General features: G+C 44.0%; 1 protein-coding gene across 2 annotated transcripts in view; it reads left to right on the forward strand.

Moving 5' to 3' along the window:
• The window catches only part of ECHDC1 (ethylmalonyl-CoA decarboxylase 1), a 329,806-nt gene that overhangs the window by 211,101 nt on the left and 99,490 nt on the right, over positions 1–19,215 (forward strand). Inside the window, exon 4 of one of the 2 annotated variants that reach the window (XM_086927019.1) lies at positions 12,074–12,122. In XM_086927019.1, the coding sequence (XP_086783145.1) occupies positions 12,074–12,122 (49 nt within the window). Of the gene's footprint in view, positions 1–12,069; positions 12,123–19,215 lie in introns of both variants that reach the window. The other variant, XM_086927020.1, reaches the window with a different exon arrangement.

The raw sequence follows: 19,215 nt of genomic DNA on the forward strand, positions 1-19,215 counted from the left end.
TGGGTATATATACTGAGAACGAGATACTATACCCCTTTTATTGGTCTAATACACGGATGAAGTAGATTTGGTAAGGCTTTGTGTGATTAACTGTTAATTGAGTGGGGGGCAGCCTTACCGATCACCCTCCCACTATACCCCTAGTGATTTAATGTGGTAAGTACGGCGGCTCAGCCGTGAGGGTATTCCGTTCTGACTTTGTTTTTATTTTTGAGCCAATAGATTGTCACTGGTTGAACATCTTGTACCACACATTGCCATATAGTTTGCAGTGCCCCCTCTGTCCTGCTCGCCTGTAAGCACTTTGGGATGAATTGTCTGGCATTTACAGATGAACAGATTGCACTAATTGTAGCTGGCCCCTCATTATTACCTGATGCTCCCCTAAATACCGATGGAACAGCTAGGGATGAGTGGGAGAAATTGAGTAATCTTAAGAAGCGCTAGATACGGGTTGCCCTACATGGGGCCCTTATGACCGAATATTTGCGGGCAGGTGCCTCTCCTCCCAGCTTGATTATACGACTAGAGCCAAAGATTTTCCTTGAAGATAAGCAATTCCGGGTGGATTGGAGCTTTATAGCCAACAAATGCACCAGGGATTGGCTTATACTAATTATCAACACTGCGAAACGCCTTAGTGAGGCCCTACTGAAGGAAATTCTAGACTTGGAGGATAGTTTGAATACCAACTCCGCTCTTACTGATGCGAAGGACCAGCTAGCTCGGATTCAGGGTGATTTGGCAGAATACAAATCATATATGATCATCCAGAAGATCAAAGGCCTTAAGGAAAATCTTGACCGCCATACACACACGTGGGCTTTCCCCTATATCGAGGACGAATATTATGACAGACCAATAGAGCAAGCTAGGGCTCAACCATATCAAAGACCTGGACAGAATCTGCAGAGAGGGGGCCAGAGAGGCAATAGACGCACACCTAACAACTGGCGCTTTGATAATACCAGCAGTGAAGACGAGGAAGGGCCAGTCCGCCAAACAGTACCCACTAACAGCAGGGTCAATTTCGCCCCAGAAACCAGAACGGACGAAGACCTAGGGGCCCTGTTGATGGCTTTTTTAGGTCAAACCCCGAGAGGGGGTCGGGGGGGCAGAGGCCAACTACAGGGACAGGGCAGGGGGAGAGGACAACCAACATGGCAAACATACTCACCACGCATCACACAGAGCAGAGCCAGATCCTTTCGCAATTAGGTGGAGAAATACATCCATTACCCCCCAGTAGAAATGATATTGTGGTCAACCTATCCTCTCATGAATTGACACCCATTGAGCGTGGGGTCCTTAATAAGGGACTTGGGTTTGTACCCACACCTAGACATGATCCCTTTCTGTGTCGAACTGAGATCTCTGAGATGATGAGGAAAATAAAACTACACACCTTTTTTGCTGACAAGGAGAAAACTCCTTTATCATTATTTGACACTAACTAACCCCCCTCCAGTTTCTGTCCTCCCACCTCCCTGTTGGGCCCAGAGGTGGCAGTATTCGAACAGCGTATCATCCAAGAAATTGAAGCCCTTGAACTTCATCCCCAACCTTATCAGGGCCATATTATGACCAGGGAAGAATGGTTGGCTGTTGGAGCCTTACAAAAGAATGCTGCGATCACCATCAAGCCAGCCGATAAAGGCGGGGCCGTAGTCGTGTTGAACACCACCGACTATGAGGCAGAAATTCTTAAACTCTTGGGGGTCCGCACCATTTACCAGCCGTTGCCCGTGACCCCACTCCTGAACTTGCAGATACTATTAGGAACATGGTGGCAGAGGCAGTGGCCAAAAAATGGATTACTTCTAAGGTAGCAGACTTCATTATTAACATCAACCCGAGGGTACCGGCATTTTACATCTTGCCCAAAATCCATAAGCCCCAACGCCCGCCTCCTGGCCGCCCTATTGTTTCGGGGATTCAATCCATTCTTGAACCCCTATCACAGTTTGCCGACTTTTTTCTGAGGGAAGCAGTGGTCACACAGGAATCATATGTTCAGGACACTACTGACATTCTTAATATCCTGAAGGAGACAGCTTTTGATCCTGAGAACCAACTACTGGTCACTATCGACATTGAGTCGTTATACACCAGTATCCCCCAGGATGCCACGCTGGTGGCAGCAGCAAGGGCCCTGGGGTCGATGGAATGGTTCTATGACACTCCGCAGACGTTTGTGCTGCAGTGTATAGAGTTGGCACTAACCAAAAAATATTTTTAATACAAGGGCCAGCTATACTTACAGACCTCGGGGACCTCAATGGGGGCCACATTTTCTCCCAGTCTGGCCTGCATTTATGTGGGCCAGGTAGAGACAAATGTGGTCCTCCATCATTCCAATCCATATCATGACAATATTTTGTTGTGGAAGCGATATATTGACGACGTCCTCTGTATCTGGACAGGTACAGAGGACCGGCTCAAGGCGTTCCTACAATGCCTTAACCAAGTAGATACCAGCTTGCGGTTCACCTGGACTATCAGCAATACATCCGCGATCTATCTTGATGTGGATATAGTTGCTGTGGATCACAAATTGGCGACCAGTGTGCACCATAAGGAGACGGACAGGAATTCCCTTCTGCATTACCACTCGTTCCATCCGAGAGCCCTCCGGGATAATCTCCCGGTTGGGCAATTTTTGAGATACCGGCGCAACTGTTCCTCCGCCGAAACATTTTTGGATCAATCTACTGAATTAGTCACCAAACTTCACCAACGGGATTACCCAATAAAGGTGATCAAACACGCACGGAAGAGGGCTCTAAACACACCCCGTGAGGCCCTCCTGGAGCGGAACACGAAAGAGAAGCAAACTTGCCTTCCAGTGGTCACGACTTTTGACCCCCTGTTTACAGGATAAGACAGATCATAAGAAAACACTGGTCTTTATTGGATACCCCCAATGATAAAATGGCGGTCCCGCGGTTTGCTTTCAAGAGGGCTTCTAATCTACGCGACAAGCTAGTCCACACTCGATGCCCCAGTTCTAGCCAGGCGAGTACTATCCCCACGGGACACTACCCATGTGGTAACTGTTCCGTGTGTAGCCTCTCATCAGCCACAAAAAGCGTGACGCTGCATGATGGCAGAACTTGGTTCCTCAATCGTTTCAGCAATTGCAATACATCACACGTTATTTACAGACTTACGTGTAGTTGCGGACTATTCTATATTGGACTTATCACTCGCAAAGTCAAAATCCGCATACAGGAACATTTGAGTACTATTCGAGCTAAAAAACTTACCACGCGCCTTCTGCAACACTTCGCGGAGGCGGGACATGATCCTAAGGATTTAAAATGGACTGTGTTAGAAAAAGTGGTGGGTGACACACAAAATCTGGAGAATATCTTGGTGAGAAAGGAGGCAAGAAGGGAGAAGTGTGGCTCAATGGTTAGAGTGGCAGACCCTGATGCAGAGGTCTAGCCCGGGACCAGGGTTCAATTCACCGCCTCGGCGGGTCTTGGACTCAAAATTCCATGGACCTGATAATTCTCGCCTCAGTGCCTATTCCAATCATTGAGTCCCACTCTGCAACTCTGGGCAATAGCTTGCTTAATCTCCACAACGGCCCCCACAACGCTAAGGATGCCTGGCCTCCACCTTGGGGGTGCCCAGGAGTGGACGCCTCACAGGGAAAGCCAGGATGGGTTCCACAGCGGTATTCGTACAAGCGCCTTGAGACCCTTGCGGGTGAGTAGTGCACTATACAAGTATCAATTTATCAATTTTAAGATGGATTTTCAGCGAGAAAGCAGACCGGGAGGGGCTGAATGAAAATATTGAGTGGAACAGAGTTAGCAGGCGGTGAATGTTGCTGTGATATGTACCATTTGAGAGGTAGCCAGCCCTAGGTCACTGAGACAAAGCACCCATGTAGACACAATAGGTCCCCCTCATCCTTATAAATACGAAATATGGCACGTTATGATGTTCCACCTATCTTTTCCCCCTTAAAAACTTTTCTCAAAAAACTTTTCACGTGACATTGCTGTCAATTATAAGCATTTTCTTGTACAGATTACTTGAGGGCAATGAACTACTCCATCTGTTTCTCGTTATGGGCATGCCCCTATCTGATTTCCAGTGGTCATTTGCTGTTTTCAATAGGTGCCTTGGAGCTAGATTTCCAGAGCTATTTATAACCTGTATTTGAAAACAACCTTTTGTAAGTCTGATACTTTATTTATAGAAGTTGGAGACATTCCCAGTCGATCCCAATGCTTTATTGAGCGTTCATTGTCTCCAACTAACCCACTCTAAGATGGCCGCGCCACGTAGCGTGGTGGGCGGGGCCTTCGACACCGGCTACTTCCTGATCCTGCGTGTAACGATCAGCGAGGATCGTCTGAAGCGCCGGAGGGACTCAGCAGCAGTAAGGCATTGTCCGTGTGAACGATAGAAAGAGCGTGGGGCAGGAGTATTATTCGTGCATTTTTTTTATTTTTTTATTTTAAACTTAATAGGGTAACTCACTATTCCCAAGGAACTGGGTATAATCAATAACACAATGAAGAATGTTCCTGAAGGAATTATTCCATATTATCTCTACAATTTTTTAATATTGTCACGACAGTGACAATATTAAAAAATTGTAGAGATAATATGGAATAATTCCTTCAGGAACATTCTTCATTGTGTTATTATTCGTGCATGGCAACATTGATTTCATCGATGTTGGCCGGGGTTGGATGTATTTTGGGACATTTTTCAACCTGGTATAAACACAGGTTCAGCCGGGGTGCCGGGGTTTCAGCGGCACTGTTAATGGCGACTAAGAGCATTCATCTTGATAATCCTCGCTATTTGGGGGCATTTGCGATATGGCTTAAGTGAAGCACAGGCTGAGAGGGGCCCTCTCGGTATTTGCGGTGATGGCTGTGAGTTTTTATTTCTGCAGTCTTTAGTTTTCCGGTGGAGTACCGGGTTACATGCAGCACTCCACACGTCTAACACGCCGGTTGGCAGAGATGTTGACGTGGAAATGAATAGCACTGTGAGTCGCGCTAAACTGCTGAGTAACTCGGCAGGGTTATTTTATTCATTCTAGTTCTTCTTGGAGGTTGATTCCCATTCTCGTTTATGTTTTGGTCACAGGTGGCTCACATCAGTGAAGAGCCATTGGCGGATACGTGATCACTTGACACGGGGTCCATCATTTGGTTACCGGTATGTGCTGACTGGTTAACCATAAGGGAAATACTATGTTATGGCAATTTCTATGTTTGGTACAGGTGTGACGTCTTTGAGCATACCCTTCGGCTGAAGGGGTGCAGTACAATTATTAGAGTGCTCTGGTTTTTATTTACACAGATCCTTGCATACTATTTATATGTGAAGATTGAAAATAGTAAACCCTCATTTGTCCTGATGAATTTGCTGAAATTGGAGCAATGAAACATGTCGGCTTGAGGATGAACAACTATGGTATATAATTAACCAATTTTGAATGGGAGGTTTTGCAGCAACAGAATAAAAGATAAGCAGCCAGCAAAACCTTGCCTGGTTTTATTTGTTTGTTTGTGTGGGGGTCTATGTATGTACACATTATTCTACAGTAATGTCTATATGTACTCACTGGTCTTTCTCTGTCACTATTCTCACGTGTGCACTTTTGATTTCGTCTGTGTACACTTTGTTTCTTCACATAGAGTGAGTGACCAATGATGAGAAGCGGGTCAACCGGTGATTGTTAGCCAGGAACCCCCTCGGGTTTTACTACCGTGAGGCACTCACTCTATTTTCTACACTTTTTCTGGTTCAAGGAAGTGTTGGCCTGTGTTTTTATTGTGTTGAGTTATGTATACACCCTGACCATAGGAATAGTGTTATTTCACACATCCTGGGTATATATACTGAGAACGAGATACTATACCCCTTTTATTGGTCTAATACACGGATGAAGTAGATTTGGTAAGTCTTTGTGTGATTAACTGTTAATTGAGTGGGGGGCAGCCTTACCGATCACCCTCCCCCTATACCCCTAGTGATTTAATGTAAACAGAAGGAGCCAGCCTGCCAGCATGACAGTGTGCATGAATGATGCTTGGCAGGTGGTGTGCTTGGATGGTGCTTGGCAGGTGGTGTGCACAGCTGTGGCTCCACCGCAATGGCAGAGGAGCGTTGCCCCCCAAAAAATGGCAGGAAAGAAAAAATAAAACAATGATAAATACTTGTTTTATTTTTCCTTTCTAGCCCAGTCTTGGGGGTGAACGAGGGGGGTGACTGCGCATGTCGGTTTGGCCAGCCGTCTCACGCTGGCCAACCCGTCATCCACAGTGAAAGCTCTCTCTAACCCCAGAAACGCAGCGGGATTGGAGAGAGCAGGCAAGTCTGTCTTGGATAGTCAATCAAGGGTGCTCAGGCAAATCCTGAAGCTACTCTCATGCGTGAGATCAGCTTCAGGATTGGCTGCAGAGCATTCTGGGAGCCTGTGCCACCTGGACAAGAAGAGAAGAGTGTGACACGGCTGGTTGCAGGTAATTTTTGGTAATTCTTTAATTTATTTTTCCCACCCGTGACACCTATGACTGCCTGCCAGCCCCACCCACCCCGCCGCTCATCCCGAAAACCGACTGTGCCTCTGTCTGCATGGACAGGCGGTGTGGCTTTTTTGGATCCCCTAATGTTTTTATACCTGGAATCCCCTGCAAAGCTCAAATTTTGCCAAAAAGTCGTATTTTTCTGACATTTCTGTGTGGGGAAAGTTGTAGGATCACCGGACCAGTACAAATGTACTACCACCCAGCTTTCTCTTCGACCTAGCGATCAAAATGATGATACCTCACTTCTGTGAGTGCCCAAACCATAGCCAGCCTAAAAACGTATACAGAAACTGCTCTTTTTTGTACCCACTTTGGTACCCCTCCTACACATGTTAGGTACCATTTGTATCTGAAGACCTAGTGGAATGCTGGGTTGTACGACATTTGTGTCAGCCCGGTTATCCCACACATTTCCCACAAAGAAATATGAGGAAAATGTGATTTAAAAAAAAAAGTTTTAGCTAAATTTGAGGTTTGCAGGGGATTCAGAGTTGGAAAATGTTGGGAGAACCATGAAAGCCACACCTCCTTGTCTGAGTTTGATAGGTTTCCCTAAATAGCCGAGCCCAGGACCAAAAATGCAGGTGACTCTCGCAATAATTGTAACGTCTCCACTGTACGTTTTGGGCCGTTTCCTGTCACTGGCAGTAGGCCTACCCACACAAGTGAAGTACCATTTTTATCGGGAGACTTGGGGAAATGCTGGGTGGGTTGAAGTTAGTGGCTCCCCGCAGATTCCAGAACTTTCCATCACAGAAAAGTGAGGAAAATGTGTTTTTTTTTACAAAGTTTGAGGTTAGCAGGAGATTCTGGGTAACAGAACCTGGAGAGAGCCACACAAGTCACCCAATCCTATATTCTCTTGCGTGTCAAGTTTTACAAAATGTACAGGTTTGCTAGGTTTCCCTATGTGCCGGCTGGGCCAGGGTCCAAAATCCACAGCAAGGCACATTGCAAAAAAAGGGGTCAGTTTTTATGGTAAAAATGTGATGTGCCCAAGTTGCATTTTTGTCCGTTTCCTGTCGCAGGCACTAGGCCTACCCACACAAGTGGGGTCCCATTTTTATCGGAAGACTTGGGGGAATGCTGGGTGGGTGGAAGTTTGTGGCTTCCCGAAGCTTCCAGAACTTTCTATCACAGAAAAGTGAGGGAAATGTGTTTTTTCACAAATTTTGAAGTTTGCAAGGGATTCTGGGTAATAGAACCTGGTGAGAGCCATACAAGTCACCCCATCCTATATTCCCCTGGGTGTCTTGTTTTAAAAAATGTACAAGTTTGCTAGATTTTCCTAGGTGCCTCCTGAGCGAGGGTCCAAAATCCACAGCTAGGCACTTTGCGAAAAAAAAGGGTCAGTTTTCACTGGAAAAAATGTGATGTGCCCAAGTTGCGTTTTGGGCCATTTCCTGTCACGGGAACTAGGCCTATCCACACAAGTGTGGTACCATTTTTATCGGGAGACTTAGGGGAACACAGAATAGTAGAATATGTGTTATTACTAATTGACTTTCTATGCATTTCTGCCTTCCAAGTATAAGACAATGTGTAAAAAAGAAGACATTCTGAAAAATGTCCTCTAATTCACATGGTTGTACGGGTATCCACAACTTTGGAGATGTGCAAATAACCACTGCTTCTACACATATATTTTGTTCCCATTTAGGAAATACATAGGTTTCCTTGATATCTATTTTGCACTAATTATATTTTACCAAATTAATAGATATATATCTGGTTCACAATGAAAAACCTTTGCATGGTGCAGCTCAGTTATTGTCTCTCGGTAACTCGGATTCTTGTTGAACCTAAAAGTCCTATATATCCCTGCAACCAGAAGGGTCCAGCAAACGGAATGATATATTGCTTTAAAAAATATGCCGCACTTACAAGAGAGTACAGGTGAAAACATTTTTTCAGGTGCAAACATTGGCACAATTGGCTGTTTTTTTAAACTCGATTTCAATATTTTTTTATGTTTTAACTGTTAGTTTCAATAGAAAAACCTTAAAGGATCTACACAAATGACTCCTTACGGAATTCAGGCTTTTGCCTACTTTTCGGAAATGAATAGCTTTCCAGGATCAATTGTTTCTTTCACACCCATTTCTACCCCTAACTGGAAGGAGGTTGAAATCACAAAAAGTAGGAAAAATAGGCTATGTCTGAGTTAAATGTCAAAGCAGTGTAGAAAATGTTGGTTTTCTGACAAAAGTCTATGTGTTCCTGAAAGCTGGGAAGATGGTAATTTTAGCACCACAAACCCTTTGTTGATATTATTTGCAGAGAAAAAAACTGACGCTTTCTTCGGCAGCACTTATTTCCAATTTTCCCCCCAAAACACAAAATCTAGCTGTATCTTGGGTAATTTCTCAGTTCCCTACAGGAACATTCACAAACACTGGATACTTTTAGAATCCTGATGATGTTGGAAGAAAAGGATTCAAATTTGGGGTGAATACCTTATATGGACAAAAAGTTACGGGGTCCTAAGCGCAAACTACCCCAAATTGCCAAAAACAGGCTTAGCACAAGGGGGAAATGGCCTAGCAGCAAAGGGGTTAAGTCTTAAAAAAATTCATATCTCCAGTTCCCCTTTTTGTATTTTTGGTGTCTTTTTGTTGATTACCCCCTTCGCTGCTGGCGTCGGCCTTCGTAGTGCGCACGTCAGTTGGCCGACGCGGCCCGCCCACTACGCTAAACTGAATTGCCGCTGCAGTTACATTGTTCTCTATTGATATAAATTGTAGTGAGATTTTTATTGTTTTGTTTTTAAATGTTTAACTCTTTTGGTGCTTCTAAAAGCTTTACACATTTTCTCTAAGTTAAGCCTGTCATCTGTATACCATGGCTACCAGAGGTTGAACTCGGGTTTAAATTACTGAAACCTTTGTGCGGGCCTAACAGGTTAGTGATGTAATTGTTTGTGGTGGACTGCCTCCACCTCAATCAAAAAATAAATCACTTTCTTACAGGTATCATCACCAGTCATGGCTGATTCCCTTAAATCTGAGTTGAAGAAGAAGAGGGTAAATTGGGTTGAGCTATTGATTTTTCTGAACAAATGTGGGTGTAGAAACCATAAAGACATGTCTGAGAGATACACTGAAAGGCTCAGAGCATCTAGTGCTAGCATATTTGTTTTACAGTGTAAGTTATAAGGTTTTGTGTGTGGCAATTAAAATTCATAATGATGCTAAGAGAGCCACCCTCAACTCTTTCTTGAACTGTACTCTTATACTTTATCTAGGAAGGCAGCTTTATTGGAGACAAAAAAGGAGCTGAATACATTTAGAATTTTGCCCCCAATTGTTCGGAGAATGAAACAGCCTGTGCTGTGAGAATTAGGAGTTTCTTTTCACAGTAGGAAGCAGTAAGAGCCTTTTTAGGTAGGTCTTCTCTGTAGACTGCTTTAGCTGTTTGTTGGCAGTTCTTTTGTTTCCAAATATAACTTCTACCTATAGAAGACTTTGAGCCAACCCTTTCTTAATGATTGGATTGCTTTGTTTTCTATCTGAGGTATTTTCTCTTGATTTGATTGATTTTCTCCTTTTTCTTGTGTTTGCCCCACCAAGTAGCATTTAGGCCTCACAGTGTTCTGAGGTGTAAAGGGTTTTCTTTAACTACTCTAATGTGGTGGATGACTCATTCACGTCCACTTCATTACTTCTGTAGTATGGTGTGCATGAATGGGTTTTCCTCCACCTTGCATGAGAAAATCCTTCTGGAGCAAGCACCAAAAGGATTTTCGCTCCAGAAAAAAAATACAGAACTCGAGGAAAGAGCTTCCTTAGCATCCTAAATTTGTTTTGTTACTGTGATGTCCCAGAAACAAAAGTGAAAGCAGATGGCCGGATTATATATGGTCTGTTTTCATATTCATCGGTGCTTGGAACATAACTCTGCATCAATGTGTGCGTGAGAGGTAAGGCTGGGAAGAAGACATTGCCCCTTTTCAGTGGAAATATTTCTAGTGGATCCCTCCTTTGAAATCACACACACGGCCATGATCACCAAGCAAGGATCCATCCACTAGGCAACAAGGATACTTTTGTTGGGGGAGCAACCCCACCCCTTACGGCCACGTTTCCCCCACAAAAAAACTGAAAAGTCTTTTTGCTTCCCGTCCCGGGCAATGGGGATATTTGGGGTGTGGTGTATCAAATTTTTGGAGAACAAGCAAACACTAAATGTCCCTGCAATCAGATGGGCCTAATAGGTGTAACCTCTGCTACTTTTTTAAATCGTCCATCAGGGGGATTACAAATGAAAACATTGTTGCTTTGTCCCTACTTAATTCATTATGTCTGTTTCCTTTTGAAAACCAGGAGCAATCTCTGCAGATTAACCATTGCTAAATTAAAATTAAATTGAGTCTACTTTTCAGAAATGTATCTGTGATTTCCACCACAATTTAAAAGAAGGCAGAAACCACAAAATTAGGAAAATTATTTAGAACATTTTTAAGTGTGGGTTTTTTTTGTGTAGAAAGCTGGTAAAATAGCGATCTTAGGACAGCAAACATGTTGTTGATACCAGGCAAAAATACCCCTTTTTTGCAAAGCAGTTTTTTCCACACAAATATACAAAACAATGTTTCTCTGCATTTTGACTATTTTCTCAGAATTTTCCTGTAGAATCCACAATCTCTGGGTAACTTTAGAATCCCAAAAATGTGGGGTGGGAAAATGGAATGCACATTTGGCCTGGATACCTTCGGTTGGAAAGTTATGTAGGTTTAAGCCTGAAGTGTCCCAACCATCAAAAAGGGCTCAGTGCTGGGTAGAGCCTTAGTAGATAAAGGGCTCACAGAAACCTTATTGCTTGGCTGACAGCCCAGCATTCACATGCGTCAAGATTCATGTGTTTGCATTAAAAGGGCAGTTATTAAAGGCTTTTATTGCTGGAGCCAACTGGCTTTGCCACTGCTTCTATAGAGGCTTTGAGTAATTAAGAGGTTTGAATCATGTTTACATATTGCCATATGGGTCACCTGGTTTAGGCGGGTGGAGAAGACCAGACTGAGATGGATAGAGAATGAATCTCTCCCGGGAAAAGGGAAGTACAGAGGGTATAGGTAGGTGGCTCCATCTTGATCTGCAATAGTATTTGTATTCTCTCTTCTATCCCTCTTTCCGCCTTTTGGCCTCTTCTGGACCAATGGGTTACTATATCTGTTGCATCTGTAAGTTGGAATGAGTAAAGTGTTGTGTAGGAATTTGAGTATAGCATAAGTGGATGTGAACTTCAAGATTACATTATTGCTGTATGTTTCATTGTCATGGCTGGTAAACAGAAATTGAAACAAAAATGATGGACATTCTTTATAGATCCTTTCTTACACTCATCAAATATTAATGTGAGTTTTCTTGACTATCTAGGAAAGCGTGCATTGTTTATGAAAGTAAAAACTTAATTTAAGAATATTTACAGCATTGCTCAACCTTATTGTTGATAACTTTGTTAAGTCTTCTTGTGTATAAAGCTACTTTTTTCTTATTTTGTTTAGGAAGGCATAAAGATGTGCATGTATATGCAAAGCACATTGACAAGACTTTCAAGGTACTGGCCATGTTATTTATAAAATATAATTGACTTACATATTTATGGAAAGTGATATGTAGTATGTTTCTGTTTCTTTACATTGTACATGTATAAAGTCCTCAAACCCCATAATTCTGTTCTGCATCTTACACATTTGACATAATGATAGAAATTAAGAAAAAGTGTACAATAATTGACCACGCTCAGTGTGAGAAAGGGCCATATTTTGCATGATAGTCCCCCAGATTTTTGCCTTCCTAAGCTACACCCATTTTTGCTGGCCATAGGACTTTGTGCACTCTACATTGACAACCATAGGTTAGGTGTTTGTGCTTTTCTTTCTTAACATAGGTAAATTGGCACACACCTAATTGGCACATTTAATTTATGTCTAGGTCACTACCATATTGGACTACATGTATCTAGTAAAATAAATGCTATAAATGGGCTGCAGCGCTCATTGTGCAGCCCTCCTGCAATAGCACTGTAAAACATTTCTCCAGGCCTACCCTTGAAGCCTGTGTGTGCAGTTTCAACCTGCCATTTTGACCTGGCAAAATAAACCTTTTGCCAGTCCTAAGCCTACCTTTGAAATACCTGTAAGTCACCTCTATGGCAGGCTCTACATTTTCATAGGAGAGCGTGCGTGGTATTTAAAAAGTAGGAGATGTATATTTAATATTTTACATGTCCTCACAATGAAAGACCTCCAAAGTTGTTTTTAACTGAGGCAAGAATAGTACTCTCATAGGAAAACACTTGGTTACATTAAACAATTTATAATGCTTTACCTCAGTTTGGGAGCAGCTAGAACCATGATTAATGGACTCTTTTTAATAGTAATTGAAAACCCAACTTAATGGATAAGTAGGATTTGTTTTTTATCAGACTTGTTTTTATTAAATTTTTGATGACAATAAACAAAACACTTGGTAATATTGTTACATCCTATACTCGTATGCAGCTATTAGCACTCTATTTCCTTGTACAGAGTCTGTCGGGTGATCCAAGTCATATCTCCTTCAAGCAATTGCGCAGGTATTACCTTGAAGCGTACATAACTTTTGGAACAGATAAAAAGCAAAAAGAAATAAATCCTGTCATTAAACAAAAACCCTCCCTTTACCAGTAACCCTCCCCCTCCCATGATTCTATTACCCGTAATAGAATATTGTCATATTGCTCTCATTTGTGGGTAGAAGGCAAGGGGGTACACAAGAGCATCAAGATTGTAGTAGGAAGAGAAGAAAAAGAGAAAAGGTGGACCATAAGGAAGAGAGGAACTCAAGCACTTGGGGTAACTGGGTTCTCGGGTTCCGGAGGGACGAGCCTGATGCTGGTCTGTCTCCCGAGTAGGTTCTGGTATTGATAATGGTTCTGGTTAGAACTGGAACAGGTGCAGTGCTCTAACCCTTGTGGGGCAGGTAGTCAGCGGGAGACCGCTAGAGAGATAGCTGACTAAGGGGCCCCAAGCATATTCAACATTTTTGAACTCGTCCCTGTAGATGTCGCTCATACTTTCCATAGTGAGTGCCTGCCATAAACGCGCATGCCATTGTGTGATGGAATGAGCGTCTTTCCTCTTCCAGGCGGCGGCTATTGCTGTTTTTGCAGCCCCCACACAAAGCCACATTATAGCCTGGTCTTCTATTGTTTGATAATCCAAGCAAGGGTCCAGAAGACAGAGAAACGTACAGTCTGGGGACTCAGGAATGGGATATCCTAGTATCTCTTTGATTTGAGCTGAGATTTCGGATGAAAAAAGCCTAATTGTTGGGCAGTCCCACCATATGTGGCGAAAATCGCCCAGAATGCCAAACCCTCTCCAGGAAAGGTCTGATGTGTTGGGAAATATCTTTTTTAATTTTGTAGGGTATAGATACTAGTCATAGAGTATCTTATCGTGGGCTTCTCATTGGCCCAGTGAGTGGTTGTAACACCTTATGTCCTTCCATAGGGCTTTCCATTGTGTGTCCGTGATCTCGTGCCTTAGTGTGCCTTCCCAAAATTCAAGGTGACGTGGGCATTTTGAAGGGAGTGTATGTAGTAGTAGTAAATAAAGAAAAGAGATGACCCCTTTTACTGAGCCTGCCCCCATCACATATCGATCTAAACCGTAAATTCCCTTGTCGCCCCCTCTCTAATCTCACTTTGCAGGACCTAGTGCCTCAACTGGAGATAGTGGAAGTTCTCCGAGCTCGGCAAGTGGAAGTCTCTCTGACAGTTTTCAAATGTTAGTATATCCCAGTTGTGAAAAATGTCCTCTAACATGAGGCATCCTCCCTCCCTCCATGTGTCAAAGGGACCCTGCTGTAGTGCAGGGGGGGGGGGGGGGGGATTGGTTTGTAGTGTATGGGGTGAACGGTGGGGGGGGAACGTCGTCCAATCAGTTAGTCTCAATACGTCGTCCCAGGTTTTGAGTCGTTTTTGGTGGGGGTGCTGATATAGGCGTTAGCCGGGAGATCCGATTTTGGTTTCCAAAGGAGATCCCATATTACCATGCCTGAAATTGTCGATCCATGTGTAGCCAGTGTTTCTGACTCATGTTGTGACCATTCCACTATAACCCTAAGTTGTGCCGCTTTATAGTATAGATCCAGGTCGGGTAGTGCCAAACCACCCTCATCCGAGGGCCTCCATAGGAGATTGAATGGGAGCCTCGGCCTTTTATTCTGCCATATAAATTTCTTTAGTAGTGTGTGGATTCCATGTAAAAAGTTTCTCTCAAGATCTATGGGGAGACTCTGAAATAGATGCAGACATTTCGGGAGGACTACCATCTTGACAGCATGTATTCTGCCCAACCAAGAGAGATACAGTGGCGACCACTGCTTAAGATCAACTTGGAGTTGACGTAGAAGTGGAGGATAATTTGCACCACAGAGTCCTGAGATCTTGGGGGTCAGCTTTATCCCCAGACATGTTAGTTCTGGTTTGGCCCACTGGAGAGGGGTTGAGACCACCAGATCTCCCATCGCTGCCTCGGTTAACGTCAGATTTAGGATAATAGATTTGGGCAGGTTAATCATAAGCCCTGCTATCACCTCAAAGCCTCCCAGCTCCTCCCTGAGAGTTGTCAAAGATCGCTACGGGTCCGAAAGTGTCAGCAGGATGTCGTCCGCGAACAGGGAGATTTTATGTTCATCCGATCCAAAAGGTACTCCCCTGATCCCCTGACACTCTCTAATTTTTGCGGCTAGTGGTTCAATGCTAAGCGCAAAAAGGATTGGGGAAAGCAGACACCCCTGTTGTGTTCCTCTCTCTAGAAAGAAGGGATCCGAAGCTACTCCGTTGACCAAGATTCTGGCACTAAGGGCGGCAAAATTAGCCTTTATCATGTTTATGAATGTCTCGCAGAATCTGAATCGCTGGAGGGCTTGAAAAAGGAAGGGCAAATCCACCTGATCGAATGCCTTCTCAGCGTCTTTTTCAATTAAGTGAATCACTCTTCGCACATTGTCATGTGTCATTCTGCCCTTGATGAACCCAGACTGGTCCGGGTGTATCAGACCGGGCTTCAGGTTTTCTATTCTAGTAGCCAGGATTTTTTAATATGGTTTGGTGTCCAAGTTGAGGAGTGCTATGAGGCAATAAGATCCACATTGCTGTTTGTTCTTCTCGGGTTTGGGATCACAGTAATAAGTGCTTCAATCATAGTAGGTGTTACCTGTGACAAGTAGGATTTTATATTACTATGTTAGAAATGACACTTTGAGAAAGTTGTAATTTAATTTCTCTTCCTAAGCCAAATATTCATTTCTGCCAGTGTCACCAGACTATTAATGACTCTCCTGTGGTGTTATGTGTATTGCTCCCAGGCAGTGGGCAGAAGATTTGAGTATGGAGAGGCGTTTAATTTTCTTTGAGCAGAATGGCCTGGCGGTTGTGCCATGCCCTTCCTGAGCCTCAAAGGGGGCCTACCCTGTCCCAGGCAGACGTAGCTCCTACATAGGCCTCTCTCCCTTTATCTTCTCATTCAGCTTGGCACCAAACCAAGTGGGAAGGAGGGCTACCCAGAACTGGTTAGGTGTGACCACAAGAGAGGATTTTCCCATGATCCTAGCCATGCCTCTGGGTGGGATAAGCGAGCTCTGACCAGAGGAAGAAGGGTTCTGCCATGTTGGATTTAGGTAGAGAGAGCTTCTGTGGGATATAGGATGTGCTGTTAAAGTGAGTAGGGCCACACTTTTGATCCTTTATCTTATTTTATAGGGAGTAGCTAAGAGTTTCCCTCACCCACAGGCTGGCACTGGACATACATTTGACATAATCTGTACTCTTCTCAGATCACTTCTGGGCCTGTGGCAGAACAGAAGAGGACTAGACCTACTGTCTGTAACCTGAGAAGAGCCTTGAAGACTGGACCTGTTCTCCGTCATGGGTATCCAGGACAAGGAAGTGGACTCCAAGGTTCATAAGGCTGACCCACTATTTGGGATACAGATACACAACAAGCTCCAAGAGGCCTTTCCAACTGGACCTGCCCAATACCCTGCTGCTGGCCTATGCTGGAGTAAGTCTTGACCCCCCCACACAGCAAGTACGAGCCAAAAGGACCTGGACCCTTGGCCGATGAGAAAGTGTACTTCTCCTAAAGTTTCTTGAAACCTGGGACTTTTTGCTGTAAGAATGGATAGGGGACTGGGACCAACCTGCCAAACTGATCCAATGAAGTTGCATTGCAGCTGGGCCAAAGATATTGATTTCTTCCTCTACGTTCTTCTCAAAACCGATCCAGTGGGACCTCCTGGAGAAGGTGTCTGGCCTTCTGGAGCCCTCTTTCGTTACAGCGTGCTGCCTTGCCCATCTAGAAGAGTCAGAACTCCCTAAACATGACCAAGTCTGTCGGTATAAACCTTCAGCATGTGAAAAATCAAAAAATATCCAGCCGACGAGGAACTTTCCATGTTCACAAAATTCTAATTTCTCATGCTGTGAGCTTTCCAACTAAAACTCAACGCCTTAAGCGAGACCTCTCTCAGCGGTCAACCTATGACACAAAACCCTTTTCAGCAACAGCCTGCTGCGTTGCCGCACTGAGGATTTATTTTTGACTTTCATTTTAGAAAGTAAGTTTGAAGGTAAAACTGTGACACCCCTGGTCCCTGTATCGACCTGTGGTCCATTGCGATTCGCCTTAACTTTATACTTTGCAGCGGGCAAACACAACCAGATAAACCGTGGTTGGCGCTTATCTATCAGAGCTTGTTGGAGTTTTAGGTCATCATCCACAAGCTCCAAGACCAACTGTTGTGGAAGCAGCATGCACCGTTTCTGCATCCACCACATCACCACCGGTATAAGAAGAACGCAATGGTGTTGGGATGAAGACAAGGGAAAGGGGTTTGAGAACAAACAACAAACTAAATTAAAAAGCTAAAATAAAAGACTAAAACAGTTTACCAAAATAACAAACATGATGATCCACTATCCTCCAGAGTTCCCACTTAGACCTACAGAACGAGTAATCATAAGGAAAATATTATTAACCCCTTGGCTGCTGGGGTAATATTCCTGCTGTGCTGGAGGGCGGGGGGCCCGCACAGCGCCCCCATGCTCATGACGAGCTCAGCTCAACATGAGCCACAGTGCTCCTGTGCTCATGACGAGCTGAGCTCGTCATGGCCACACCCGTTTCCTCAGAACCTTCAGCATAGCAGGGGAATTATCCCAGCGTGCGAGCGTTCTGAGGGCCATGACGAGCTCAGCTCGTCATGAGCACAGGAGCACTGTAGCTCATGACGAGCTGAGCTCGCCATGAGCATGGGAGGGGTTAAAGATAGCAGGACAGTCATGTCACCCAAAAGGGGATCTGACAGATGCTACCTAAAAGGTTCTTAATGTTTGCTAAAAGGAGGAAACAAGATAAAGCGCCTACTAATCAAGCACACTGGAGGAGGGGCAGCACACTATGACTGCACAATGCTGTACACAAACAAGAATATCACGTGTAAATTACATTACTTGTCACAGCTCAACATTATATAGATCACAACACATAACTCATTTAGAGTATCAACCTGTGTACCTAGTAGATGTGCAATCTCCACAAGTATGCTAGAAAGTGCACACTGATATTTAGTGTTTCTCCTCATGCTAGCACGCCAGTTGCACAAAAATAAAGAGTTTCTAGTGAGTTTGAAAGAGAACACAATAAACAACAAACTTAACTACGCAGCTAAATAACTGCTGTTTTTAGAATGTTCATCAGCTTGAATGCCCAGAGTTCTTGATAGTGGTGAGAGGTACCAAGCTTTCCTTTATCCAGGTACATGGCCAGAGGCTCAAGCAAGGCCACAAGTAGCTCCCAACGAGCCCAGCAGCAGCCGGACTAATACCAAAGCGTGAGAGCTCTTAAATAGAGTACTTATATCCAGATGGAAAAGTGTGATCCAAAGTCGAAGACTAGGCAGGAAAGGTATCACATCTGAATTCCTTGATGCAAAGCATGGAATGTTCAGGAGCCAGGGTACTTATGGTTCAGAGTTTTAAAATTGCAGCAGGGACTTTGAGGCCTCATGAGAACTTGGCCGGTCGTCTCAAGTTGTTGTTGTGGATGATTTGGCACCTGAGGATGACTCACCCTTATGTTGTTGTTGTGGATAACCTGGCATCTGAGAATGGCTCACCAGTATTCTGCCCCTGTCTCCTGTTGTGAAAAGTCATAACAGTATTCAGTACACAGACCCACTTAATGTTCTGCCCAAAAAGGTGAACTAAGGTGTTGAGCTCCATACCCTACATACCCAGGACCATGATGAACTGAAAATGTGCACAGTAGGCCAAGTGGGTGCAAGTACTTAAGGTGTGGATGAGAGCGCAGAATACCAAAGAAGGCGCTTAGAGAACCGCAGGTTTGTATGCAAAGGGCACCAGCGCAATTCCCCAGCGGCAGGTATGGTGGCTACCCGTAAATCCCTGATATTAACACTTTTTGGTGCTATTTTTAAACATAAACTTTAAAAATGAATAACTCTGTTTCTACAGATACGGTTTTTGTCTTTCCGGTGTAATTTTATTAATTAAAATTTACTCTATGTTTCTGAATTATTTTGGGATTTATCTTGTGCTTTCACTTCATCACTGTTTGAGTACTGTGAAAATACTTTAC

This window comes from Lissotriton vulgaris, chromosome 6 (genome assembly GCF_964263255.1).
Source record: "Lissotriton vulgaris chromosome 6, aLisVul1.2, whole genome shotgun sequence".
NCBI lineage: Eukaryota > Metazoa > Chordata > Amphibia > Caudata > Salamandridae > Lissotriton > Lissotriton vulgaris.